The sequence below is a fragment of the Stomoxys calcitrans genome, chromosome 2 (genome assembly GCF_963082655.1).
Source record: "Stomoxys calcitrans chromosome 2, idStoCalc2.1, whole genome shotgun sequence".
In the NCBI taxonomy this organism is placed as follows: domain Eukaryota; kingdom Metazoa; phylum Arthropoda; class Insecta; order Diptera; family Muscidae; genus Stomoxys; species Stomoxys calcitrans.
This window is the reverse complement of record NC_081553.1, coordinates 57,155,926-57,175,627: the sequence shown is the minus strand read 5'-3', so window position 1 is coordinate 57,175,627 and position 19,702 is coordinate 57,155,926. Positions and strand designations below refer to the sequence as shown.

Sequence of the window (19,702 nt, the reverse complement as noted above, 5' to 3'; positions counted from 1 at the left end):
CAGTTAAGAATGGCTTAACCAAGAGAACTTTTAGCAAACATTAGTACATTGAAAAAGAAAACCAAAAAAGGAAATGGTATTCTTGTCAAATGCCTTAAAGGCTATGTCAAAAAAGGGATTACAATTTAATAGCGAATAAGGATAGGTGGGAGTAAATTTTTATGAAGAAAATGGACAATAGTAGAATGGGTAGCCAGTATGGTCACTTCACCAAAGTATGGTCACTCCATTGCTAAAATTCGCCTGCACCCCTGCTGCAGATTTCTGCCCAGAGTCGTTCTTTTTGTAAAATTTCTAAATTTTCTTTTCTAAAATTACGCTTTATAAATTATTTATTGCAAAAATATCACTGTTAAATAAAAAAACAACTACTATGAGGCTTTCAAAATGACCATCACTCATCATATGGTATTCTCCTCGATCCATGACAGATGCTGGGCAACATCACAAAATACCACATACTCGAGCAGATCACATTTCTTTTGTTTCGTCGTTCCGATAGAAACTACGCCACGCAAATACCAACGATCGTTGCGATTAAGCAACAGACCACTGCCAGAATCGCCCATACAGGGGCCAGTGCCATCTCTATTGCCGGCACATATGGTACGCCGCGAAGTTAAAGATGCGTAGACTTGTGATGAACGCAAACATTCACCCTCACTGACAATGTTGGCATCAACCATTTTGGGTATGGCAGTATATGCATTGCCATTTTCATCACCGCCCCAGCCAGCTATCACACCAGTCATACCCACTATGCGGTTGGTATCAACCGGTTCGCTCCACAAGCAGATGGGACGAACATATGCGTTAAATCTGAAATTGGACAGAACAGAACCAACAGTTTTAATCAAATCATAAATTCCCCCATAACCTCCTTCAAATTGCACTTACTCCACTGGTCGCTGCAATTGCAATAACGCCAAATCGGCATCCGGATGTACATTGCCGGCAAAATCCGGATGTATTACCAAGTTTTGTATCTCTCTGGTTTGGAAATTCGTTTCGCTATAATCCTCCAGATTGTAACGTCCCACATTGACTACCAAACGATCAGCAGTTACGGCGCTAATTGTAAAACAATGAGCTGCCGATAATACAGTCTTCCTTGATACCAAGGATCCGCCACACAGGAAACGCAACCCTGCAGATTTTGCATAGATGGCCGTTAACCAGGGATGCTGGCCCCTTGATATATCTAAACCTCCATATATGAAGGTAGTCACACCCGAGACCTTACCACATTGATCATTTTCACTAGCACTTGTTCTAGGACTAGTACTAGTACTAGGTCTTGGTCGTGGTCTACTAACTGGTTGCGCGGGCCTTGTGGACTCTTCCTCGGGTCTTGGTCGTGGTCTACTAACTGGTTGCGCGGGCCTTGTGGTCTCTATCTCGGGTTTTGGTCGTGGTCTACTAACTGGTGGCGTGGGCCATGGGAAATCTACATCGGGTGTTGGCTGATCAATCGCTATAGGGAATGTATGTGTACTGCTCACCAGGCTATGTTGTAGAAACAAACTTGTGCTGGGTCTGGAATCTATAGAAGGTAATTTTCTAAATACATTTGGCGGTAGATGGCAAGTACTATACTTACACTCATTGTCAAAGCATATGTCCTGATTATTAATTACTATTCTAGTTAACTTGGGTGACTCCGTGGTGGGAAAGTCCACACGGTATAGGATTGGCTCGCCATTTTTTATTTTTCTTTCTGTAGTAAAACGATCTTCAGCTAGACTTATTTTGCCATAATAATTCTAAAAAAAAAAAAATAATGAAAAAAAAGGTAAATATTATTAACAACATAAAACAAATGCCGTAAATTCATTCAGGCTGCATCTTGTATATCCTACACCATTAATTGTGATTATCAAATTCATTTGATGATCTTTAATCTATAAAAAAAAGTAAAGCCCTTTGTTTGTGGGCAAAAAGTAGTGGTAGAGTAGAGAAGAGTAGAGCAGAGTAGAGCAGAGTAGAGCAGAGTAGAGCAGAGTAGAGTAGTGTAGAGTAGTGTAGAGTAGGGTAGAGTAGTGTAGAGTAGAGTAGAGTAGAGTAGAGTAGAGTAGAGTAGAGTAGAGTAGAGTAGAGTAGAGTAGAGTAGAGTAGAGTAGAGTAGAGTAGAGTAGAGTAGAGTAGAGTAGAGTAGAGTAGAGTAGAGTAGAGTAGAGTAGAGTAGAGTAGAGTAGAGTAGAGTAGAGTAGAGTAGTGTAGAGTAGTGTAGAGTAGGGTAGAGTAGTGTAGAGTAGTGTAGAGTAGAGTAGAGTAGAGTAGAGTAGAGTAGAGTAGAGTAGAGTAGAGTAGAGTAGAGTAGAGTAGAGTAGAGTAGAGTAGAGTAGAGTAGAGTAGAGTAGAGTAGAGTAGAGTAGAGTAGAGTAGAGTAGAGTAGAGTAGAGTAGAGTAGAGTAGAGTAGAGTAGAGTAGAGTAGAGTAGAGTAGAGTAGAGTAGAGTAGAGTAGAGTAGAGTAGAGTAGAGTAGAGTAGAGTAGAGTAGAGTAGAGTAGAGTAGAGTAGAGTAGAGTAGAGTAGAGTAGAGTAGAGTAGAGTAGAGTAGAGTAGAGTAGAGTAGAGTAGAGTAGAGTAGAGTAGAGTAGAGTAGAGTAGAGTAGAGTAGAGTAGAGTAGAGTAGAGTAGAGTAGAGTAGAGTAGAGTAGAGTAGAGTAGAGTAGAGTAGAGTAGAGTAGAGTAGAGTAGAGTAGAGTAGAGTAGAGTAGAGTAGAGTAGAGTAGAGTAGAGTAGAGTAGAGTAGAGTAGAGTAGAGTAGAGTAGAGTAGAGTAGAGTAGAGTAGAGTAGAGTAGAGTAGAGTAGAGTAGAGTAGAGTAGAGTAGAGTAGAGTAGAGTAGAGTAGAGTAGAGTAGAGTAGAGTAGAGTAGAGTAGAGTAGAGTAGAGTAGAGTAGAGTAGAGTAGAGTAGAGTAGAGTAGAGTAGAGTAGAGTAGAGTAGAGTAGAGTAGAGTAGAGTAGAGTAGAGTAGAGTAGAGTAGAGTAGAGTAGAGTAGAGTAGAGTAGAGTAGAGTAGAGTAGAGTAGAGTAGAGTAGAGTAGAGTAGAGTAGAGTAGAGTAGAGTAGAGTAGAGTAGAGTAGAGTAGAGTAGAGTAGAGTAGAGTAGAGTAGAGTAGAGTAGAGTAGAGTAGAGTAGAGTAGAGTAGAGTAGAGTAGAGTAGAGTAGAGTAGAGTAGAGTAGAGTAGAGTAGAGTAGAGTAGAGTAGAGTAGAGTAGAGTAGAGTAGAGTAGAGTAGAGTAGAGTAGAGTAGAATAGAGTAGAGTAGAGTAGAGTAGAGTAGAGTAGAGTAGAGTAGAGTAGAGTAGAGTAGTGTATAGTAGTGTAGAGTAGTGTAGCCAGTTTAGGGTATGGCCCCTAAAAACTATTAATATCGAGACCCATTCCCTTTAAGACACAAAATTGCCATGCTGAAGGTGGGACGTCCCCTAGGCAGTTTGTCTACTTCCATATACCTTTCCATAGTCGGCAAACATGACCGGTTTCGGGGGTGATTTTGCCCATACCCAGTTTAGGGTATGGGCCTCAAAAACTATCAATATCGAGATCCGCTCCCTTTTAAACCCAAATTTGTCACGGTGAGGGTGGGACGTCCCCTAGGCAGTTGGTCTACTCCCAAATACCTTTTATGTGAGCCCCATATTTCCATAGTCGGCAAACATGACCGGTTTCGTGGGTGATTTTGGGGATGGGCGGCCCTTCTGCGATTTGGCCCTGAAAATATATATCAGCTTCGTGTTCTACTCTCAAAAATACTTCTTATTACAGCCCCATATTGGAATGGTCAGCAAATACGTCTTATATGGGTGGTGTTATGGGGGTGAGGTGGCCCCGAATCAATCGTTATATCAGATTCGCCCTTTACCCCCAAAGTCCTCTCAACATAGATATAGCTGCCATATAGACCGATCTCCGGATTAAGGGTCTAATGACCATAAAAGCTTTATTTTTTAACCGATTTAGCTGAAATTTTAAACAGTGAGTAGTTTTAAGCCTCCCATCATAGGACCCAAATATGGTTCAGATCGGAGTATATTTAGATATAGCTGTCATATAGACCGATCTCCCGATTAAGGGTCTGAAGCCCATAAAAGTTTTACTTATTACCCGATTTCGCTGCAATTTGAAGCAGTTGCCCAAAAGACCAATATTTTGTTCTAAAAAATTGAACAGTGGCTTATTTGGGTGCTTAAGTTGTCCAATTTGCACCATATTGTGACGAAAGGGAGTTTACCTATATATCCGAGGTGGTGGGTATTCGAAGTTCGGCCCGGCGAACGTAATGCCTTTTTACTTTGTTTTTTCTTTTTTTTAGGGACTTTACATTCAACCAAATTTTGGTAATTTTTACGGGGATTGTTCCCACCACGTAATTTATATGACCACAATTTTATTACTATTACCAACTTGAAATTATTCATTCTTTGTTAATTGCTTCCACAATTTTTTTTAACTGGAAAAAATCCCATAGTTTTAATTCAGGTGTTCATCGTCTACTTGATAATAAAACTCACATCATCCTTCAATCTCACATACTCATCATTATTATATAAGAAATATATGTTTAAATATTTCTCAACTTTATTTGCTTGAATTTTCAAAAGTTTTGTTTGAAACTCAACAGGTTTTGCGTTCATTTGTCTGTCTGTATTTAAAAGGGTGTGTGTGAGAATCGTTATAATAAAAAAAAGTTTATGGGGTTTTTGATCATTTTTAAAGAGGGAGCGTGTATAAAAAACTGCCATTCCAAAAATGCGTGCAAAAATCCCCTTATTATTATTTCTTTTTATTTCTCTTAATCAATTTGCAAAAAAAAAAATCCCCTTTTCATTGTATACCATAGAAAATAACAGGTAAGAGCGTGCTAAGTTCGGCCTGGCCGAATCTTATATACTCTCCACCATTGATCGCATTTGCCGAGTTCTATGCGCGGTATCTCTTTTTAGACAAACATAGAATATTGAATAAGGACTGTAATGCTATTGGAGCTATACCAAGTTATAGTCCGATTCAGACCATAAATGAATGCTGAACATTGTAGAAGTCATTGTGCAATATTTCAGTTCAATCGGATAAGAATTGCGCCCTATAGGGGCTCAACAAGCAAAATCGGGAGATAGGTTTATATGGGAGCTGCATCAAGCTATTGATCAATTCAGACTGTATTAGACACGTATGTTGAAGATCATAAGAGAAGCTGTTGTACAAAATTTCAGTCAAATCTGATGAGAATTGCGCACTCTAGAGGTTCAAGAAGTCAAGATCCCAGATCGGTTTATATGGCAGCTATATTAGGTTCTATACCGATTTACGCCATACTTAGCACAGTTATTGAAAGTCATAACAAAACACCTCATACAAAATTTCAGCCAAATCTGATGAGAATTGCGCACTCTAGAGGCCCAAGACTTCAAGACCCAAGATCGGTTTATATGGCAGCTATATCAAAACATGGACCGATTTAAAACATACTTAGCGTAGTTGTTGGAAGTGATACCAAAACACTACGTGCAAAATTTCAGTTAAATCTAACGATAATTGCGCCCTCTAGAGGCTCAAGAAGTCAAGATCCCATGATCGGTTTATATGCCAGCTATATCAAAACATGGACCGACATAAACCATACTTAGCGTAGTTGTTGGAAGTGCTACCCAAACACTACGTCCAAAATTTCAATAAAATCGGACGAGAATTGCGACCTCTAGATGCTCAAGAAGTCAAGACCCAAGATCGGTTTATATGGCAGCTATATCAAAACATGGACCGATTTGGTCCATTTACAATACCAACCGACCTACACTAATAAAAAGTATTTGTGCAAAATTTTAAGCGGCTAGTTTTACTCCTTCGGAAGTTAGCGTGCTTTCGACAGACAGACGGACGGACGGACAGACGGACGGACGGACAGACGGACAGACGGACAGACGGACAGACGGACGGACGGACAGACGGACGGACGGACATGGCTAAATCGACTTAAAATGACATGACGATCAAGAATATACAGCGGTCAAAAAAAGTATTCATCATTCAATGTTTTTTTTTTAATAAGTCTACAAAAGACAATTGGAATAAAAACATATTAAACTAATGATGCAGTAGTGCTTGTGTGATATATATGTACACAATTTCATTGTTTTTAAAGAAAAAAATAGTATTTATTGGAACAAAAAGGGCCATTTTACAGCTGAACACAAAAAATTAAACAAAAAAAGTATTCATCATTGCAAAAAAACAAAAAAATAAATAACATAATTTAAAAAAATTAATACTTTGTTATTCGACCACCGCGTCTTATAACTTCTTTTCAACGGTTTGACATCGATTGGACTAATTTAGCGGTTATATTTTGGTCTATATTAGTCCATTCCTCCATTATCACCTGTTGCATTTGACTCTTGCTCGAAAAATTGCGCGTTCTCAATTTGCGTTCGAGATGTTCCCAAAGATGTTCAATTGGGTTCAAGTCGGGACTTTGAGGAGGAGTTTTAATGACTTTGGGGCAGTTATACAGCATCCACATCTTGGTATTTAAAGCAGAATGTTTGGGGTCATTATCTTGATAATATTGAAAGTTATTACCAAGCCCAAGTTTTACAGCACTATCTTTTAAATTCCTCTTTAAAATGTCAATGTAATACTTATGATCCATTACTCCATTAATAATTTCAAGATTTCCCGCTCCTGAAGCCGCCATACACCCCCAAACCATTAAACCACCTCCACCATGTTTTACAGTAGCAACTGTGTTTCGTTCTTCAAGCTCTGTATTTGGTTTTCTGTACACTATGACCTTTCCATCGCACCCAAAAAGATTAAACTTGCTCTCGTCTGCAAAAATGACTGTTTTCCAAAATGATTCGGGCTGTTTTACATACATTTTTGCGAAGTTTAGCCTTTTCACTCGGTTTATTTTATTTATAAAGGGCTTCTTACGTGCAGTTCTTCCTCTGTAACTATGCCTTTTGAGTGTATTTCGAATTGTTTGTGTAGTAACTTCCTTCCCTAAATATTCCATAGTGTTTTTACGAAGAATGGTCGCATTTGTCTTCGGAGTTTTCTGAACTTGCCGCACTAGCCAACGCACATCTCCAACTGAAAGTGCTTTTGGTCGACCAGATCTTGGTTTATTGTCAACAGTTTTCGGTTCTGTCCACTTTCTGATGATGGATTGTATAGTAGATCGTGGTCTATTTAATATTTCACTGATAGTTTTTTGAGTTAAACCATTCCTGTGGTGTTTTATTATCAAAACTTTTACCTCATCAGAAACCTCGTTTTGCTTACGACCCATTTTGACAAAAACTATATTTTCAAAGAAATTAAATATTTGCTGTCAAGGGCAAAGCCTCCTTTACTAAATAAAACAGAAAAGGGGGATTCCCAAATAATATTTGAATTTGACTTTGATGATAGCACATCAATGATGAATACTTTTTTTGTTCTGTTTTTGGTGTTATTATATAAAATTGCATTTTTTGCGCTAATTAAATTTATTTTTTGAATTTATTTTAAAACATATTACGAAAAATAAACTATTGCATAAAACTGCATTATTTGTTTACTTTAAATTTTCTTCAATTACCCAAAATAAGTGAATTTATTATCAATTTTGCTAATGATGAATACTTTTTTTGACCGCTGTATATACTTTATGGGGTCTTAGACGCATATTTCGAGGTGTTACAAACAGAATGAGGAAATCAGTATACCCCCATCCTATGGTGGAGGGTATAAAAAACCAAAATGTTGTGATCGTTTTTTTTCGAGTATAAGCTCGTTTTTGTATAATTATCATGTTTATGCCAAAAAAGACTTCTTGCGAGATGTATAGTTTGTAGTAGTGCTGAAAAGTTCTTTGAAAGAACGTCTCATAACAATCTAAATTTTTCATTTGATCACCTAAATTGCACATTTATGGGATCTGTTGCATTGCAAACCATTATATAACGCACTACAACCTATATATGATAAACATCAATCTGTCAAGATATCACCTGCCTGAGTCAATTACCATATTCTTTTTTTTTTTTTTTTGAAAGTCAACTTGTATGTCACGTTTAAAAGGGAACAATTATCAACTATTTGTTCTCACATGAATTGTGAAGAACCGGTTTTATGGGCTCATCTGCCTGCATGGTATTGTTCAAAGTATTCAATGATTTGGGCACGATGCTGGAATTTCTTTGTTTTGATGTGATGATGAAGAGATGACTAAACCTGTTGTGGGTTAGGGTGTCAGCTACCTAAGATTAAATCACATACTTAAGGGCCTATAAACAAACCAAAAAAAACTTTCATTGACATTTCTTTGTTTTTGCCAACAGATGTAAGAAATTTATATTGAATAGAGGTATGTATGTCGGACGCTTGTGACGACGTAGTTGTATCTTTGACAACGGAAACAAGTAAAAAGGCGTTAAGTTAGGCCGGGCCGAACTTTGGATACCCACCACCTCGGGTATGTATGTAAACCATCTTTCGTCAAAATCCGGTGAAAAATGCATATCTTATGCCCCATAGCAGCTGTATCGAAATATGTTAAACCGCTAAACCGAGAGATTAGTCTTTATGGCAGCTATATCCAAATCGGAGGAGGATGTCGAAGGGCCAAACACAACTCACTGTCTCAAATTTGAGCAAAATCGGATAATAAATGTGGCTTTTATGGGCCTAAGACCCTAAATCGGAGGATCGTTCTATATGGCAGCTATATCCAAATCTGGACCGATTTAAGAAAAATTGACGAAGGATGTCGAAGGGCCTAACACATCTCATTGTCCCAAATTTCAGCAAAATCGGATAATAAATGCGGCTTTTATGGGTCCAAAACCCTAAATCGAGAGATCGGTCTATATGACAGCTATATCCAAATCTGGACCGATCAGGGCCAAAATGAAGAAGGATGTCGAAGGGCCTAACACAACTCACTGTCCCAAATTTTAGCAAAATCGGATAATAAATGCGGCTTTTATGGGTCCAAAACCCTAAATCGAGAGATCGGTCTATATGGCAGCTGTATTCAAATCTGTACCGATCTGGGCCAAACTGAAGAAGGACGTCGAAGGGCCTAACACAACTCACTGTCCCAAATTTCAGCAAAATCGAATAATAAATGTGGCTTTTATGGGCCTAAGACCCTAAATCGGAGGATCGGTCTTTATGGCAGCTATATCCAAATCTGAACCGATTGGAGCCAAATTGGCGAAGGATGTCGAAGGGCTTAACACAACTCACTGTCCCAAATTTTAGCAAAATCGGATAATAAATGTGGCTTTTATTGGCCTTGGACTCTAAATCGGAAGATCGGTCTCTATGGCAGCTATATTCAAATCTGGATCAATCTGTGCCATATTGCAGAATTATATCAAGGGGCTTAACTCAACTCACTGTCCCAAATTTCAGCAAAATCGGATAATAAATGTGGCTTTTATGGGCCCAAGACCCTAAATCGAGAGATTGGTCTATATGACAGCTATATCCAAATCTGGATCAATCAGGGTCAAAATGAAGAAGGATGTCGAAGGGCCTAACACTACTCACTGTCTTAAATTTCAGCAAAATCGGATAATAAATGTGGCTTTTATGGGCCTAAGACCCTAAATCGGATGATCGGTCTCTATGGCAGCTATATCCAAATCTGGACCGATATAGGCCGAATCAGAGGAGGATGTCGAAGGGCCTAACACAACTCCCTGTCCCAAATTTCAGCAAAATCGGATAATAAATGTGGTTTTTGTGGGTCTAATACCCTAAATCGAAGGATCGGTCTATATGGCAGCTATATCCAAATCTGGACCGATCTGGGCCAAAATGAAGAAGGATGTTGAAGGGCCTAACACAACTCACTGTCTCAAATTTCAGCAAAATCGGATAATAAATGTGGCTTTTATGGGCCTAAGACCCTAAATCGAGAGATCGGTCAATATGGGGCTATATCAAGATGTAGTCCGATATAGCCCATCTTCGATCTTAAGCTGCTTATGGACAAAAAAAATAATCTGTGCAAAATTTCAGCTCAACATGGTTTGATCGTCTTAGATTTTTACGCTGATTAAGAATATATATATACTTTATAGTCTTTTATGGATCTAAACCCTTAAATAGGGAGATCGGTACATATCGCAACTTGATTCAATCATGAACCGATATGGGCCGTATTGAACAAGGATATCGAGGAGTGGCAGGTATATCCAAATCTGGACCGATTTAAGTCAAATTAAACAAGGGTTGCAAGGGGCCCTACGGTTCCAAATTTCTCCGAAATCGGACAAAAAATTCGCCTTTTATGGATTCAAGACCTTAAATCTGGAGCTATTGCGTTGCCCAAAAAGTAATTGCGGATTTTTTACAAGAAAGTAAATGTATTTTTATTAAAACTTAGAGTGAACTTTAATCAAATATACTTTTTTTACGCTTTTTTTTTCTAAAGCAAGCTAAAAGTAACAGCTGATAACTGACAGAAGAAAGAATGCAATTACAGAGTCACAAGCTGTGAAAAAATTTGTCAACGCCGACTATATGAAAAATCCGCAATTACTTTTTGGGCAACCCAATATATCCAAATATGATCCGATCTGGATTTCGCTAGCGAAAATATTTTCAAAAGTCGCCAAAATCAAATGTTTTGCTATAACAGGTTACACACCGATTTGAATCGTACTTATTACGGATGCACCGATTTTCATGAAATTTTGCACACATATGTAGACCTCAAATAAAATATCCAACAGACGGACAGACGGACATGGCTAAATCGAATCAGAAAGTGATTCTGAGTCGATCGGTATACTTATCAATGGGTATAGCTCTTCTCCTTCTTAGCGTTGCAACCAAATGCACAAATCTATAATACCCTGTACCACAGTGGTGGTGTAGGGTGTAAATATGGTATGGCAGCAGTGTAGAAACTTCTCCCCCAAGGAGGTGTCGCGCTATGGCACGCGGAATGTTCACGGGCAAATTTGCATTTAGAAGTTGCCAATATTCCTGTAAATGAAGAAACTTAAACTATTGGGTTGCCCAAAAAGTAATTGCGGATTTTTTAAAAGAAAGTAAATACATTTTTAATAAAACTTAGAATGAACTTTAATCAAATGTACTTTTTTAACACTTTTTTTCTAAAGCAAGCTAAAAGTAACAGCTGATAACTGACAGAAGAAAGAAAGCAATTACAGAGTCACAAGCTGTGAAAAAATTTGTCAACGCCGACTATATGAAAAATCCGCAATTACTTTTTGGGCAATATTATACAGACCCATTTTTCAACACCTTTTCTATGGTATGACCTTTTATGGCTCCAATGGCGAATCAATCAATTTTGTGTTCTAAGTCATGGGACATATCTGTTTGGTTAGCGGAGCATCAATTCTTTACCACACCCAAAAGAACGAGAGATGGGCCACCTGTTGATTGTATTCTTACCTGTTTCTTTAATGTCTACTGCCCCCCAAGAAGAACAAAATTTCAAACATTTTAAAAACAAGATAAAGTGCAATACTTTATATGAATATTATACAGTTCATTAAGTCCTATAGAAAGCAGCAGCTTATATAAAGAATAACACTTACTGAATAATATTGGGTTGCCCAAAAAGTAATTGCGGATTTTTTAAAAGAAAGTAAATGCATTTTTAATAAACCTTAGAATGAACTTTGATCAAATATACATTTTTTACACTTTTTTTCTAAAGCAAGCTAAAAGTAACAGTTGATAACTGACAGAAGAAAGAATGCAATTCAGAGTCACTAGCTGTGAAAAAATTTGTCAACGCCGACTATATGAAAAATCCGCAATTACTTTTTGGGCAACCCAATAGGAGCTATATAAGGTTATAGACTGATTTGGACCGTAAAAATTGCAAATTTTGCCCATGAACATTCCATTAAGGAACAGGGGCAAACTTCTCACATATCAATGAGTACAGTCCTATTCAAGTTTAAGCTCAATGATAGGGGGGCTCTTTTTTATAGCCGAGTCCGAACGGCGTGCCGCAGTGCGACACCTCTTTGGAGAGAAGTTTTACATGGCATAGTATCTCACAAATGTTGCCAGCATTAGGAGGGGAAAACCACCGCTGAACATTTTTTCTGATGTTCTCGCCAGGATTCGAACCCAGGCGTTCAGCGTCATAGGCGGACATGCTAACCTCTGCACTACGGTGGCCTCCATTCGACCGTACTTGGCACAATTGTTGGAGGTCCTAACAGAATACCGCATGCAAAATTTCAGCCAAATCGGAATTGCGGCTTATAAGGACTCAAAAGGACAAATCGGGAGATTGGTTTATATGGGAGCTATAACTAAATCTCAACCGATATGGCCCATTTGCAACCCCAGCGACCTACATTAGTATTAGGTATCTGTGCAAACTTGTAAGCGGTTAACTTTACGCGTTCTACAGCTATCGTGATTTCGACAGACGGACAGACGGTCGAACGAACGGGCATGGCTAGATCGACTCAGAACGTCGAGACGATCAAGAATATATATACTTCATGGGGTCTTAGATGAATATTTCGAGGTGTTACAAATGGTATGACTACATTCAAACAAATTTGTTATTCAAAACAGCAAAATTTTTGCTAAAATAGCAGTTTTGTCCGCTGAAAATGGGAAAGCAGACATTACTGCTGTATAAGCAAACATTTCGGTCAGCTAAATCAGCAAACAAAATCTGCTGTTTTTAGTATAACAAGTAAAAGCGTGCTATGTTCGGCCGGGCCGAATCTTGGGAACACACCACCATGGATTCTGCCTAAAATATGGCAGCTATATCTAGTTAAAGACCGAATTGGACAGTACTTGACGCAGTTGTTGAGAGTCATAACAGCAAACTATATGCAAAATTTCAGTGAAATCGGATAAAATCACGGCTTGTAAGGGCTCAAGAAGTCAAATCGGGAGATTGGTTTATAAGGGAGCTAGATCATGTTCTTGACCGATTTGAACCGTACAGTTATTGGGAATCATAACAGAACACTTTGTGCAAAGTCAAATCGGCAGATCGGTTTATATGGGAGCTATATCAGGCTGTAGACCGATTTGGACCGTACTTGGTATCCAGATGTAGATATAGCTGCCATATAGACCGATCTCTCGATTTATAGTCTTGACCACATAAAAGATACATTTATAATCTGATTTCGCTGAAATTTGACACAATGACTAATCTGAGACTTTTCCACACCCGTGTCGTATATGATTCAGTTCGTTCTATATTTGGATATGGCTGCCAAAAAGACCACTATTTTGCTCTACAAAATTGAACAATGGCATGAACTTATTACACCACTCAATGTCCGTGCCGAATTTGGTCCAAATCGGATCTAAGGGGGCAAAAATTATGAATTTTTCACCGGACTATGACAAAAGGTGGTTTTCATATATACCCGAGGTGATGGGTATCCCAAAGTTCAGACCGGTCGAACTTAACTCCGTTTTAGTTGTTAAAGATTCGCAGGTCCCTCCTATGTCTATTCCAATTTGAGGGTAAAATGTGTACTCTACTACCAAAGACTTTTTATTGCTGGCCTATTCCATCCTGATTGGCCTTCATATATTAATTTTTAATTTCTTTTTTTTGGGTAGGACAGGGGGAGGGGCATTGCCCTCTGACACATAAAGTCATTTGACTGCAATATATTCTCGATCGTACTACATTACATTTTGGTGTTGTTTATATTGGGAGGAGAGTGTCGGTCCCCCGTACTATCGATTCAAATAAAGATCTCATGCTCACGATAGCACACACCATTCACAGTTACGTTTTCGATTCGTATCATCTTTGAAGAAGTACGGTCCAATGATGCCGCCAGCCTATAAACCGCACCAAACGGTGACTTTTACAGCATGCATTGGTAGCTTGTGCAATGCTTTTGGCTAATCTTCATACCAAATTCAACAATTTTGCTTATTTACATACCCATTGAGCCAAAAATGAGCTTCGTCGCTGAACACAATTTGAACACAATGAACTATCTTAACAGAGCATGCATTTTGAAATTTTCACAGATGGTAGAGCCCCCGATGAAAGTAGAGTACTACATTTTTTAATATCTGAAGGGGGGCGGACCCTCCCCATGCCCCGATTTTTAAAAATTCCAGATCTCGGAGATGGGTGCACCGATTTAAGCGAAATTTTGCATGCCACCTTATGGTAACCCAAAAATGTAAAATTGGTATACAATTATGGGTGAAATAACCTGGGGTGTGGGGGGGGGGAGAAGCCCCATCCCTTAACCCATCCGAACGGACATGTTTACCGATTGGGACAATATGGGTATCAAATGAAAGGTATTTGAGAGTAGAGTACGAACGTGGCATCAAAATGTCAGAGGGGGTCCCCCACCCCCAAACACACCTCCCAATAGGCACTTTTACCACGTTGGGCAATATGGGTATCAAATAAAAGGTATTTTAAAGAAGAGTACAAATCTGACATAAAAATGTATTCCTTGGTATCTGATGGTCCACCCCACCCTCCGTATAGACTGAAAAACGCCAGAACCGATTTTCTCGGAATTTTCGCATATTGTGTAGGTTTGTCTGGAAGGCAACATAGGATATATAATTTTTTGGTATCGGAAGGGGGATCGGACCTTCCCCTTTATGCCAAAAACACAACCCAAAGTCAAAAATGGACCCATTGGGACAATATAGGTATCATATGAAAGGTATTGGAGAGTAGAATACGAATATGGTATTGAAAATTCGAGTCGAAATGTCTGAGATGCCATCCCTCCACTAAAAAAGAACATTACCACCAGGAACCCAGAAGGGGTAAATTCTCACACATCAATGAGTGCTTTGCGATTCAAGTTTAAACTCAATGATAAGGGAACTTTTCTTATAGCCGAGTCCGAACGGCATCCCACAGTGCGACATCTCTTTGGGGAGAAGTTTTTAAATGACCATGCATGGCATTGTACCTGGCAAATGTCGCCAGCATTAAGAGGGGATAAACACCGCTTTGTTCGATGTTCTTGCCAGGATTCGAACGCATTCCGAGTCATAGGTTACAATGTCACGAATTCGATATCCGCATTCAGGGCAAAGTGTCGCCAGCCTAAAAAGTTATAAGAGAATTAAAGAAGGCGCAGCGGAGTGGGTCCGGTTCGGCTAGTTGTTCAAATAAATTTGAACAAGATCGTTATGTGTTGCAAAATTTTTCGATCAAGAAATGAATATTTAATCAGTAGTCATCTCTTCATTTCACTTAAAGTTTAATACATTTTCACTGTTTTCGGATTATTACCTGCGTTAGAGGTGTTTTTTGGCTCAAATGGACTTCCAACTGCATTCGTTGTGAGACATAAGGCATTGTCAGTAGGCCATAAGTTCCAGAGCCATCTTGGCCGTATTGAAAATACTGAGGACACGCAATGTCGGGCACAGTTAGAAATTGTTGTTGGGCTTTGTTTAAAAGTGATGATATAAGCAATAAAAATATAAAAGATTTTGACATTTTCTCGGTGTTTTCACTCCGTATTCCTTGATTTCTTTTAACACTAATTGAAACTGTTGTTGGTGTTGATTTTGTTTTATTTGCCAATTAATTAAAGCCAACTTCACTTCACTTATTTACAGATTAATTAACACATTAGCACTCTTGTAATGAGATTTTGTTTTGGTAAACCAACGGCAGTTATGGATCGAATTTTATTGAGTTTTTTTTTCGCTTTACACCAGGCAGGCAGGCGCAACTATACTTCTGATATTACCGATCGCGTTGGCAATTGTTTTCAAACTGACTTACTGTCCGAATCGAGTGAGTTGTATAGAATTTCACATCTTTCTCTCCTTATGACATAAGGCTAAAAATAAATACCAAATGAGGCGAATACAAGTACAATTTGCTGGTTTAAAACAGTTTTAAAAGCGGGACTTTTTTTCTCTGTAGAAGCAGCAGCAGCCATAACCATATGGCGTATATTCTCTTCTTGTTTTTGTTTTTTTCTTTGTATTCAACGTTCTTGAGGGAATTTCTGTTGCGGTAAGAAATGTCGGCATGAGACATGATGAGTATTCTAAGAATAAGTAGTGGTTTGCCTAATGTGCAGTTCAAGTTCTTAGATGTAGGACGTGTTTTATAAAAACTGATAGCATTGCCTATTATTGGCCCCCACCTTGGCATAGGGAGTGTAGTTACAACGTCATTGTGTTCGTAGCACAGTTCGTCTGTCAGAAAATGCTTGCTTTTGTTTACAAAAAGAGCTTTCTGCTTGACATTTTGCATGTTGTAGATGCCTTAAGATTGTGAATGAAACAAATCGAAGCAATATAGGAAGCAGTAGCTCCCATATAAATCACTTTTACTATATAATCACATAAGACCGTGAGGCCTTAATGAATTTATGCTGCCTGTTGTTATCTATATGGGTCTCCATGATCAGCATACCAACTACTACTAAACTTATAAATTTCCCATGAATAGTCCATTAAGGAACAGGGCATACTTCTCCCAACTTAAAACCTGATTTGAACCGTTCTAAGTACAGTTGTTGGAAGTCATAACAGAACACCACATGCAAAATTTCAGCCATATCGGACATATATTGCGGCTTGTAAGGACCTAAGAAGTCAAATCGGGAAACGGGTTTATATGGAGCTATATCAGGTTATAGACCGATTTAGACCATACTTGGCACAGTTGTTGGAAATCATAAAAGAACACCACATGCAAAATTTCAGCCAAATCGGACAAAAATTGAGGCTTGTAAGGGCTCAAGAAGTCAAATCGGGAGACAGGTTTATATAGGGGCTATATCTGGTTATTGACCGATTTAGACCGTACTAGACGAAGATGTTGGAGGTCATAACAGAACACCACATGCAAAATTTCAGCCCAATTGGACAAATATTGCGGCTTATAAGGGCTCAAGAAGTCAAATCGGGAGATCGGTTTATATGGGAGCTATATCAGGTTATTGACCGATTTGGACCGTACTAGACAAGAATGTTGGAAGTCATAACAGAACACTACATGGAAAATTTCAGCCCAATCGGACAAATATTGCGGCTTATAAGGGCTCAAGAAGTCAAATCGGGAGATCGGTTTATATGGGAGCTATATCAGGTTATGCACCGATTTGGACCGTACTGGACAAGGTTGTTGGAAGCCGTAGCAGAACACTACATGCAAAATTTCAGCCAAATCGAACAAAAATTGCGGCTTGTAAAGGCTCAAGAAGTCAAATCAGGAGATCGGTCTATATGAGGCTATATCAGGTTATAGACCGATTTAGACCATACTTGGCACAGTTGTTGGAAACTGTAGCAGGACACTACATGCAAAATTTCAGCCAAGTCGGACAAAAATTAGGGCTTGTAAAGGCTCAAGAAGTCAAATCGGGAGACGGGTTTATGTGGGAGCTATATCAGGTTATTGACCGATTTGGACCGTACTCGACAATAATGTTGAAAGTCATAACAGAACTCTACATGGAAAATTTCAGCCCAATCGGACAAATATTGCGGCTTATAAGGGCTCAAGAAGTCAAATCGGGTGACGGGTTTATATGGGAGCTATATCAGGTTATAGACCGATTTGGACCGTACTAAACAAAAATGTTGGAATTCATAACAGAACATCACAAGTAAAATTTCAGCCCAATCGGACAAAAATTGCAAAATTTCCCCCAAATCGAACAAAAATGGCGGCTTCCTGTGCAAATCGGGAGATCGGCGGCTCAAGAATTCAAATCGGGAGATCGGTTTATATGGGAGCTATATCTAAATCTGAACTGATATTGCCCATTTGCAATCCCCAACGACCAACATCAATACTAAGTATGTGTGCAAAATTTCAAGCGGCTAGCTTTGCGCGTTCGATCTCTAACGTGAAATCGACAGATGGACGGGCAAGGCTATATAGACTCAGGACGTCGAGAGGATCAAGAATATATATACTTTATGGGGTCTTAGACGAATATTTCGTGATGTAACAAATGGAATGACTTGATTGGTATACCCCCATCCTATGGTGGTGGGTAAAAAAAAATTTAAATTTTTAATTTATTGGCAATGCACAGTGGGCCGAACGGCAAACATTTTAAAAAGAGTTCACAACTTCTTATACCCCCTATCGAAGGATGGGGTTATATTCATTTTGTCATGTTGTTTGCAACACATCGAAATATCCATTTCCGACCCTATAAAGATTATCTATTCTTGATCGTCTTAAAAATCTAAGATGATCTAGCCATGGCCGTCCGTCCGTCTGTCTGTTGAAATCACGCCACAGTCTTTAAAAATTAAGATATTGAGCTGAAACTTTGCACAGATTTTTTCTTTTTCGATAGGCAGGTCAAGTTCGAAGATGGGTTATATCGGACTATATCTTGATACAGACCCCATATAGTCCGATCAAACGATTTAAGGTCTTAGGCCCATTAAAGGTGCATTTTGTCCGATTTCGCTGAAATTTAGGACAGTGAGTTGTGTTAGGCCACTCGACACCTTTCTTCAACTTGGCCCCGATCGGTCTAGATTTGGATATAGCTGCCATGTAGACCGATCTCCCGATTTAAGGTTTTAGACCCATAAAAGACGCATTTGTTGTCCGATGTCGCCGAAATTTGGGAAAGTGAGTTGCGTAGGCCCCTCCACATCTTTCTGCAATTTGGCCCAGATCGGTTCAGATTTGGATATGGCTGCCATAAAGATCGATCTCTAGATTTAAGGTTTTGGACCCATAAAAGACGCATTTATGGCCCGATTTCGCCGAAATTTGGGACAGTAAGTTGTGTTAGGCACTACGACATCTGTTTTCAATTTGGCCCAGATCGGTCAAAATTGGATATAGCTGTCATATAGACCGATCTCTTGATTTAAGATTTTGGGCCCATAAAAGACGCATTTATTATTGCGTTAGGTCCCTTGACATCTTTTTGCAATTTGGTCCAGATCGGTCCAGATTTGAATATAGCTGCCATATAGACCAATCTTTCGACTTAAGGTTTTGGGCCCATAAAAGGCGCATTTATTGTCCGATTTCGCAGACATATTGGACAGTGAGTTATCTTGGGCCCCACGACATCTTTTTGCAATTTGGCCCAGATCGGTCCAGATTTAAATAAAGCTGCCATATAGAGATCGGTCCAGGTTTGGATATAACTGGCATATAGGCCGATCTATCGATTTAAGGTTTTGGGCGCATAAAAGACGCATTTATTGTCCGATTTCGCCGAAATTTGGCAAAGTGAATTGCGTTAGGCCCCTCCACATTTTTCTGCAATGTGGCCTATATCGGTCCAGATTTGGATATGGCTGTCATATAGACCGATCTCTCGATTTAAAGTTTTGGGCCCATAAAAGCCATATTTATTATCCGATTTTGCTGATATTTGGGACAGTGATGTGCTTTAGGCCCATCGACATCTTTTGGCAATTTGACTCAGATCGGTTCAGATTTGGATATAGCTGATATAAAGACCGATTTCCCGATTTAAGGCCTTGGACCCATAAAAGACGCATTTATTATCCGATTTTGCCGAAATTGGGGACAGTGAGTTTCTTTAGGCCCATCGACATCTTTCGGCAATTGACTCAGATCGGTCCAGATTTGGATGTAGCTGATATAAAGAACGATCTCTCGATTTCAAGTATTGCTATTTTCACTGTTAAAAACCAGCTACTACTTCATGCAAATGCAAATTTTGCCCATGAACATTAAGGAACAGGGCCAAACTTCTC

General features: G+C 39.0%; 1 protein-coding gene across 1 annotated transcript in view; it reads right to left on the bottom strand.

The window, feature by feature from the left end:
- Positions 1-314: 314 nt before the first annotated feature.
- The window catches only part of LOC106080656 (serine protease gd-like), a 41,524-nt gene continuing 22,136 nt past the window's right edge, over positions 315-19,702 (bottom strand). Inside the window, exons 2-5 of the mRNA XM_013242098.2 lie at positions 15,264-15,822; positions 1,601-1,763; positions 898-1,543; positions 315-819 (exon numbers count right to left, since the gene is read on the bottom strand). Of these exons, the coding sequence (XP_013097552.2) occupies positions 402-819; positions 898-1,543; positions 1,601-1,763; positions 15,264-15,473 (1,437 nt within the window). The 5' untranslated portion in view covers positions 15,474-15,822 and the 3' untranslated portion in view covers positions 315-401. The remainder of the gene's footprint in view (positions 820-897; positions 1,544-1,600; positions 1,764-15,263; positions 15,823-19,702) is intronic.